This window comes from Bidens hawaiensis, unplaced genomic scaffold, assembly GCF_021521415.1.
Source record: "Bidens hawaiensis isolate Kalapana, Puna unplaced genomic scaffold, B.hawaiensis_p1.1 tig00022324_1, whole genome shotgun sequence".
NCBI lineage: Eukaryota > Viridiplantae > Streptophyta > Magnoliopsida > Asterales > Asteraceae > Bidens > Bidens hawaiensis.
This window is the reverse complement of record NW_027493475.1, coordinates 85131-95195: the sequence shown is the minus strand read 5'-3', so window position 1 is coordinate 95195 and position 10065 is coordinate 85131. Positions and strand designations below refer to the sequence as shown.

The 10065-nt window shown below is 33.9% G+C and overlaps 1 protein-coding gene across 2 annotated transcripts; it reads right to left on the bottom strand.

The window, feature by feature from the left end:
• Window positions 1-448: 448 nt before the first annotated feature.
• Window positions 449-4125, bottom strand: LOC143565367 (ADP-ribosylation factor). Of its 2 annotated transcripts, none has more exons than XM_077052357.1 (7): window positions 4066-4125; window positions 2124-2279; window positions 1323-1393; window positions 1092-1211; window positions 896-1014; window positions 707-788; window positions 449-626 (listed from the first exon to the last, which is right to left on the bottom strand). In XM_077052357.1, exons 2-7 carry the CDS (start codon window positions 2269-2271, stop codon window positions 621-623), a joined length of 546 nt encoding a protein of 181 aa, XP_076908472.1. In that variant the 5' UTR covers window positions 2272-2279; window positions 4066-4125; the 3' UTR covers window positions 449-620. The 2 variants fall into 2 exon arrangements, with proteins under 2 accessions (XP_076908472.1, XP_076908473.1); XM_077052358.1 differs by having other exon boundaries at window positions 2124-2272; window positions 4060-4106.
• Between the last annotated feature and the right edge of the window lie 5940 nt (window positions 4126-10065).

The following is a 10065-nucleotide window of genomic DNA, read 5'->3' as shown; positions in this document are numbered from 1 at the left end:
CATTACTCATTAGGTCCTTCTCAATGTTTATAAATAAAAAAATAAAAGGAAAGAAAAGAAAAGGTAAAATATACTATCCACCCTAACTTTTGAATAATGTACTAGCAAGCCCTTCACCTATATACTTTTTGACAAGTATGCCCTCCATATGTTTTTTTTCTGTTTGGGAGTACACGCGCCTATTAAGTTTTTTTTTTCTTTTTTAATAGCATTAAGTTACGAGTTAACAAGGAGATAATAGATGTGAAAAATACATGTGCCATCGTCTACTTGTTTGGAAGATGAGTGTTACTTCCGAACACTTATATTCCGTTTCGTCCCGGAGAAGCTCACAATCTTAATTTTAATATTATTTTTTTACCGTATGATTTTTGAGAAACGATAAACGTTTACAGTGAGTTAAAATAATAAAAGATTTCCATGTAAGCAAGTACAGGGGAAATAAGAATACAAAAACAAAGTTTGTCTGCTTATTACCAAACATCATGTTACAGAAACAGAGCCATACAAGTGATGATGTATATCATCTATGAATGCCGACCAAAATACAAGTGTTTGATCAACAAAGATAAATTGCTAACACTACTCGCGATACAATGTATACCATACCCGAGTCCCATTTAAGCCTGAAATTTGAAGCAAGACGAACAGTTTTAACCCCAAAGATGAGCAAAATTTTAGCCATGAAATTTGAATCAAGGTTTACCTTGTTAGCAATGTTGTTGGAAAGCCAATCGAGTCCCTCGTATAGACCTTCCCCCGAGGTGGCACATGTGCTCTGGATATACCTGAAACATGTTTTTTAAATCATCAGTTTCAAATTATAGTGACCGAGTCAAATAGGTCAAAAGTTGTCCTTAAATACTTAATTGTTTGATTTTAATAAGAAAATTACCAGTGCCGCTGTCGGAGAGAATGCAGACCAAGTTTGTCGGTGATCTCAGCAGCATTCATTGCATTTGGAAGATCTTGTTTGTTGGCAAAGACAAGTAACACTGCATCTCTTAGTTCATCCTGTAATATAATCACATTAATAATAAAGAAACAAATTTCGACTGTGCACGGCAAGTTAATTGGCTAAAAAAGTTGACCTCATTAAGCATCCTGTGTAGCTCGTCTCTGGCCTCAACCACACGATCACGATCATTGCTGTCAACCACAAAGATAAGACCTTGTGTGTTCTGGAAGTAGTGCCTCCACAAGGGTCGAATCTGGAAACAACAAAATCAGCCTTTGATTTCATACATCTTTTCTATGATTTAATGATGCAAGCCAAAGAATTAATATTTTACTATTTACATAGTAATTGGTGACAACATTACCTTGTCTTGACCACCAACATCCCAAACAGTAAAGCTGATGTTTTTGTATTCAACGGTTTCAACATTGAATCCTGCAAATTTGCAAGTTCAAAAACATTAGACGAAAGTTAGGCCCGCAGATTTTTATGAAATTTCAAATTGCTAATCATGACTAATGACAGATCTGTAATTTTCCTTTAAAAAATTCAAAGCTCAGGTAATGTAATGACCAATGGGATTTTCAAGACAGTAAAACTTGATATCAAAGCAATACTCATATGTATACAATAATAATCTATATCTCTGAATAATACGATTTAAGAAGTGTTTACTATTTGGTTTGAACTTGTAAGAATAACAAGATACTAGATAACCCAATTTGAAGGTCAAAATGGGGGTATAAAATGAGGTTTTGGAAAATGAAATATGATATTGGTTAAAAAAACAAAATAGATTAAAAAAGTGAGTATTTTAAGTTATAGATTTGCATTCGTTACTGACCAAAGTAACGATTCAGTGAAATGTGGGAAGCAACTTTATACTTTATAATGAAGGCATGATAGAAATTTCAAATCAAAAACATTAAAACGATAGTAGGGATAGTGGTGACAATTTCCCCCAACTTAAGCTTGTACAAAATTGTATTAATAAACTTCAAAAAAAATTTAATTTTTCTGATGCCCAAAAACAAAACTTTCTGAGATTAGTAATTTAAGACTAGCACGGCTGCACGCTAGCATAAAAGTATGCGTGTAAAAGAAAAGGGGGGAGAAAATTCAATGCATTCAATACAGAATTAGTTTGGTTGACAATGAAGCATACCAATAGTAGGGATAGTGGTGACAATTTCCCCCAACTTAAGCTTGTACAAAATTGTGGTTTTACCAGCTGCATCCAAACCAACCATCAGAATTCGCATCTCCTTCTTAGCAAACAAGCGACTGAAAAGCTTGGTGAAAGACAGCCCCATTGTTGTACCTAGCACACAAAAGGATCGGTAAGTATTCATACCTCATGGTGAGTTACTTACTCATGCTTAGAGAAGTAAACTAAAACTGTCATACCAAAAATCTTATTTTCATAATTTCATTGAAGCTGTATACATTACCGAAAATATTTGATAGAAATGAAAAAGATGAGCCAAATGCAATATCCAACACATGCGACCTCAATTAATTTGATAGAGAAAACAAAAGCTTGATCATCATTTTGTAACATCATTTATCATGCCTTCATACAAAGTTATACTAAAACCATATGCGTGTGTTATTATACATGGATGCATACTCAGGAATACAATCACCATGTGTTACTTATGATGCAAGTACAAACAGATTTTAGCCATTTGCGTCTTAAATTAATAACTAAAAGAGGCAACAAAAAGAAGCATATTTGTGGACTTCAAAATCATGGTTGTAGATCAATCAAATATGTAAAATTTGAAACATGGAAGTACATGATATCCCATCCATATCGGTGCTATATCGGTTATCAGTCCCCATGTGAAATATCGGTCAAAATATTGGTACCAATAATATCGGCTATATAGACCGATATATCAATGATTTTCCGATATCAGTACCTTTCTTCTTAGGTCTTTCATTCGTCTTTCTTCTTATGGCTGCTATTAGTGTTTTAAGTCTTAATTGTCAATTTTAGTGTTAGTGTTTTAAGTCTTAATCAGTTCCTACTTGCTACAATTGTTGTTTTGCAAGTTGCAAAAGGTTAATTTGTTAATGTTAGGAGAGTATACCGAATTGTTAGTGTTAAAATGTTAAGTTGCTATATATATAAATTATGCATAACATTAAAATTACCGATATCCCACCACAAATAACCTATATCTCAAATATCAGATCTTGACCGAGATCCCATTTTTTATCGCATCAACCGCATAGCATGACACGCTCCCTCTTTGTTCAATCACATCTCATAATCTCATATACTTGAAATCCCGTGGCACAAAAACCCTAGGTTTTACCTAAATCTTACAGTCATGCGTACAATTTCATCCCCAATCTACTCAAAAGTCAAAAGCTTAGATCATTTGAGAATTTGAGAACATTAAGAACAAAAAACAATTCTTTACTTCAAACTCAAACAGCATGTATCGTTACAACACAGATTTAAAAACTTATTATAGTTAAGAAAAGTCACTTAGAAATTTTGAGTGAAAAAATGTAGCTTAGCAATTGAAGGTGTGCAAACGAGCCAAGCTACTCGAGATCGGGTGACAAAACGCTCGAAACGAGCCAATCTTTTTCAAGCCTAAGCCTCAAATAAAGGTCTTTTAGTTAGTTAGTTATTGATCCGAAGCTCGAGCCTTGTGTATTTTTAAGTTTTGACACTGCACAGCCGAGCCATTAAGGTACTACAGGAGCTCAAGCCGAACTGAGGCTACTTTAAGGTTCATCTCAATACATATAAAACAATTTAAAGCATACAATAAATAATTAATAGGCGACTTTACGCCTTAAGTTAAAAAAAACTACTCACGAACCGAGCTCAAGCTTTTAAAAAAAAGAAAAAAGAGCACAAAACTAGGCGATCGTTTTTGATACAAACAAACGCGTAAATGACAATAAAATGACCTAAGTCACACAGCAAATGAATCAGTAACAAAACCTATCCGATTGAGGGTGAATCAATAAGCAGATCCAGTTCCGATCTGAACTAAAACTAGATGTTCATGTTCATATTATATACAATACACAGTAACACAGATGCAGATATATATATATATATATATGCGAGAGAGACTTACGATTGCTGACAACCGGAAAGGTGGCGTGGAGTGTTTGGAATCAAGAGCCGTCGATCAAATAAACAAGGGGTGGGTTATTATATATACGCCCGATATTCCAGATACTTTTCACTAGTGCACCCCTTTCTTTATCTTTCATTTTTATTACAAAAACTAGCATTCTTTTTATAGCGGTGGTTACGTGAGATTACAATTGAACCCAAAAAACTCAAGAAAGAAAAGAAAGTCATGATTTAGCCAAATTACAAATGCTTTTTATGATATGTTGTATTTTTCAAGGAAGTGAGTTAAAATATATATAAAATAAATTTAAAAATATTTGTGTCTTAAAAAAAAAAGAGCAAAGTGTTATTTTCGTCACCGGGACTGGGTCAATTACACGACATAAAAAAAAACTTTTTAAAACATCTGAACCCTTGATGTTTCCAAACCTTACCATTTTCATATGTTTTAGTAACTACATTTATTTTTTAATATTAAGTCAGGGGTATTTATGTCCCTATATCTATTTGTATGAATTTACATTTGTAATCAAACCTCATTAATGATTTTATAATATTGAATTTTCATTCATTCTTTGACCAATTTAACATTATTATTTTAATAATGACTTATAAAATGTCTATTTTATTCATATTTCTATTAACTATATATATATTTCTTAATTAACTATTTCTTAACTTTTGTTTTCTTTACTAACTTTCGGGTTTTGATGATTTATTTAAGTCTATATACAAAAACATATCCAAAAAATGCCATTCCAAACAGTCTCGAAACACAATAACCGAACTCATTCCAAACCGCATATGTCCTTGTTCAAAATCTAATCCGACTTAAAACTTTAACCGAACCAAAAAAATCAAAAACCGACACTTACTCGGTGCTTTTGTCATTCATTTGGATTGAAAGATAGGATTAGTCAATAGTAGATAAACATGATTGATTTTATGAACTTAACTATCCTCAAGGGAATATAAGTTTTACGACTATAATAATTTTCAAATAGAACAAAATGATAAACATGATTATTTTTATGAACTTAACTATCCTCAAGGGAATAGAAGTTTTGCAACTATAATAATTTTCAAATATAACAAAATGATGATTTTTCAAAATGGACAAAGGGGTTCATTTAATGTTAAACAATCTCAACCCATGAAACATAGGGTTACAAACTTTTGAGTTGTATGACAACTTATAAGTATAATTAAAGATCAACCTCATAGATTAAGAGTGAATTCTTGATATTGGTTGCACAAGACACATGATCGAAAATAAGGAGATGTTTAAATATTAGGAAACCTACAACGGTGGTTATGTTACATTTGGTGGCGACACCAAAGGAAAGGTAATTAGTAAAGGTAACATCTACCTTGACAATATAATTTTTACTAATGTTGAGCATGTTGACGTGTTATGCTTTCATTTGCTAAGTGTTGGCCAATTTGTGGTAATTATTTAAATGTTCATTTAACAAGAGAAAATGCATAATATATAAATATGATGAAATTCTTGTTAATGGACATAGAAGAAATGATTTGTACACATGTCAAGTAGGTAAAATGGTAAAAAAAATAATATACGCCTTGCATCCATCCTTGGAAATTCTACGTTGCGACATAGCATATTAGGGCATGCTAACTTGATATTTCTTCAAAAGATTAAATAATCATGTTCTTGTTAGAAATATGTCTAAGTTGAAATTTGATTGTGATTTTTGTGATGCATGCAAAATTGAAAAACAACTCTATTTGCTTCATAAAGCTTAAAGAACATGATTTCGACTAAAGAATTTTGGAACTAATTCATATGGATTTGTTTGGTCCATCACCAACTCAAATATGAATGGAATCTACATATTTTGGTTATGGTAATTGGACGACTTTTCAAGAATTGGACATATTTTATAAAACATGAAAATGATACTTATGAAAATGTTAGGATCATTTGCAAAAAGATTCAAAACCAACAAGGTTCATAGTAAGTAATTTGACAATGAACTATAACTTGGAGAATTTTTTTTGTGATAAATGTGGTATATCACAAAAGTTTTCTGTTCCTACTCCTCAATCCGACGGAGTGGTTGAAAGGAATAATCAAACTCTTCGATAAATGAGTCGAACAATGCTTGTTGAACAACTCGTACCCCAATAATGTTCGTGTGAAGCCATAGCAACCACAACCTAAACCCTATATAAGGTTTTAGTAAGGCTAATTGTTAACAACACTCCTTACGAAATCTTCAAGGGAAGAAAGCCAACCTTGGCCGATATCTTAGAGTGTTTCGACGTAAAATTTTAAACACAAAGGATTACTTAATCAAGTTTGATTCAAAAGCTTATGAAGGTATCTTTCTCGGTTATTCCATGAATAGCAAAGCCTATAAGATCCTAAACAAATCCACAATGGTTATAGAGGAATGAGGAATCCCTCAATATTACTTTTGATGAAACTCCACCTATAAAATCACCAAATTTGGTAGATAATGATGTATTCGAAGAAGAAACTATAAGGAACATTAAAACCAAAAAATTCAAGGAACCTAATCCCTTAGTTGATATTCCTCCCATAGAGGATAATCAAACCATGAACACTAAACATGTTAAATACCACCTTAAAAAACAAGTCATTGACAACCATAACCAAAATTTTACAAGATACAAATCATCTGTAGCCTTTGCGTCTAACCTTGAACCCAATGCAAAGTAACAATAATAATAACAACAATAAAAACACGATAATAATAATAAATTTGCAAAAATGTGAAGACTTTCTCGAGCCACTTTTTTCCAACATCTTTAAATGCTCGTCCATGGCGTTGCTCGAAGTCCCATATACTAGTTGACTAATTGCCATCGTGCATTTTTGTAAAGCGTAAACTCCTAATTTATGTCTCGCGTCGTCCTTATGTTGGAAATATCTAAATTCACCTTTTAAATCACCAACAACTCGTAAGAATAACTAGCAACGAAGTTTTCCCAAATTATAACATCAACAACTTGTAAGAATAACTAGCGACAAAGTTTTCCCAAATCAAAACATGGGTCTTCGAAAAAAAAATCTTCAATCAAACAGTCATGGGCACTCTGATGATCTCGTTGAAGTGGAGGTCATCTTGTATGTGTTTGTGAGCTTTCGCATTTGTCAACTAACAATTGGCCGCCTCTCGAACCGCAACAAATATCTACTCATACTCTGAATCTAAATCACATGTAGTGTCTAATGGGGTTAATAAAAGTAGTGGATCGAAAAGTGGGAGTTGGAGTTCATATTTTGGTATAAATATATTTTGCTGGTAGAGAGTGTTTTGTAAAAAGGGAGTGCGTGTATATATATAATATTACTATTACTACTATATATAATTATGAACTTTGGTGTCGCAAGTGCTTATTGGGTTGGCGGCACTATATTAGTCTGTGATTTTTTTTGTTGTTTTTAGTTCGATTACCATGACGAACGTGAAGAAAACCGACCAAACGTCATTTTTTTGTTTTAGTTCCGGTAGCATAACAAACCGATCAAATACTACTATATATAATTATGAACTTTGGTGCCGCAAGTGCCCTATTGGGCCACTTGGCGGCACCATATTAGTCTGTGATTTTTTTTGTTGTTTTTAGTTCGATTACCATGGCGAATGTAAAGAAAACCGACCAAACGTCATTTTTTTGTTTTAGTTCCGGTAGCATAATAAACCGATCAAATTCATGCAAACTCGTCATCTCAATGCGTATGATCGACAACGCTCGGGTTTTACCAAAGCGCAAGTTTACCAACCGACACCTCCCCCCAAATTGGCCACTGTGTAAGGCCCCGTTACCGGTGCCTCACATTTGGACGTTGGATTTACTCATTCACATCGTTCTAAGAATTAGAGTTAATAAAAACATACGCGGAATATAAAAACTTTCATAAAAGATTACATAAATCCATAACTTGTCTTAAACCAACAACTTGTCTTTAAAAAACTAAGTAATTAAAACATAACACGTCTTGAGTCTTCTGATGCCAGCCTCTTATTTAGTGCCACGCGTTCCCCTCAAGCGAGCTGTCTCATCCTACTCACCTGAGTGCATACTAAAAGTCAGCTACGCTGAGTGAGTTGTAGTTAATACAATCAACATACAATACGTTCTTATATTACATACTTGTCCTTCTTTACTTTCTTTCATACATACGTAAGTATATATTCTCGTTCTTATTCTTATACTTTCTTTCTTTCATACTTCATAGTTTATCTTTCTTTATATACTTACTTCTATGTTTTAAAGAGCCTTTCGCCCTATCCTCACATAAATTATTAGGGTCTGTCACCATTCTTCACATATATTATTAGAGTCTGCCACCCATCTTCACAGATATTATTAGGGTCTGCCACCCATCCTCACAGATATTATCAGGGTCTGCCACCCTTCCTCACAGATATTATTAGGGTCTGCCACCCTTTACCGTCAACTCCTTCATATCCGTCAATTCCTTTCATTTATATATTTTACATACTTTCTTTCATCATCATATTCTATAACGTACATACTTCATATATATAACATATATATAAACAATCATATCGTCTAACTAATTCCTGAAAGTACATGCAATATCCGAAGATCGTTCATGTACCGTCAAGCATTCTTTTCTATCAACACATATATCATAGTAGGCATACACTTACCCTTAAGGTAAGTGTATTAACTAATCACATCGAGTATGCACACATCCCCGAAAACATATAAGGAATGGGGCTAGAAACTCACCTGGATTCTGTTGCGTTCACCGTTAATAGTTATTCCCTTCCTGAGTTATGCACGACTAACTGTATAATTTTTACATGTATCAATTAACTATTACTACTCATATCGTATTTCTATCTTTGTAAAACCCACAACGAACGGGGGTCCGGGGGCAGCGCCCCTAGCAGCGGGGTTCTAGGGGCGGCAGCCCCTAGCGGGGTCCAAGGGGCAGAGCCCCTGGTTGAGGTTAAGCTGGCAGGTCAGCTTGGAAAAATTTATTTTCATTAACTATCTTAACACATTTTCCATTAACATGTTTTCGGCCGAGATCCATAATTAACCGAGAACTCATGTTTTCGGCCGAGAACCTTGACCGAGAACACATGGCCGCCGAGAACTCTGACCGAGAACTCTTGGTGACTGCATGTTGACCGAGAACCTTATGGGTTGACCAAGGATTCCCAAATTTGGCCGAGAACTCCCAGGTCTGATGTTCTCAGCTCATCTTTCTATATTTATCACATTTACCTAGCTCAGGTAACTGTTTTAAGCTTTATAACCCGAATTTTAACTACCCTTTCTATTCATACTAACCGTTTTACCCCCGCCACTACTCCATTATCCAAATTTAATTCGTTTTAGGCATAAAGCTTGGACCTTTATAGATTTAAAACGTTCTAGGCTAGATCTAGGGTTTACTTGATGAACCGCTCATAACCTTAAGCTTGCTAAGTCCATTTTAGTCATCAAGTTTGTATTTTTATGAAACATCTAGACCCGATCTACTCTAGGGTCAAGTTTCATGGCAAAACGTTTATAAAAATGTAACCTTTAATCATAGAGAACATACATTTTGATGTTTCTCGGTTACGGTTTTGCTTGATATATGATCTTGGACTTGTTATCTTGCTTGTATGATTGAAGAACCTAAGTTGCGATGCTTGGTTGAGGATTCAGATGGTGGCCGGCGGCTAAGGAGGTGTTCTTAGGCTTAAGTGTGTGTTTTGGGTGTAGAGAGAGAATAAGATGGATAAAAAAATGGAAAGATTTAGGGTTTAACGGGTATTTATACTCCCTTAAGCCTATGGACATAAGACTCATCTTTCCTTTTTAGTCCATTCTTAATCCCACTAATTAGCTTACTTATCTTTCTCTCTTTATTATTATTTAATTTACTAACTCAAGTAAACTTTTCCGATATAAGAATTATAAAATATTATTTATTGAAATTTTGGGATGTTACACACTGGCCACCTCAATTTTTATATTT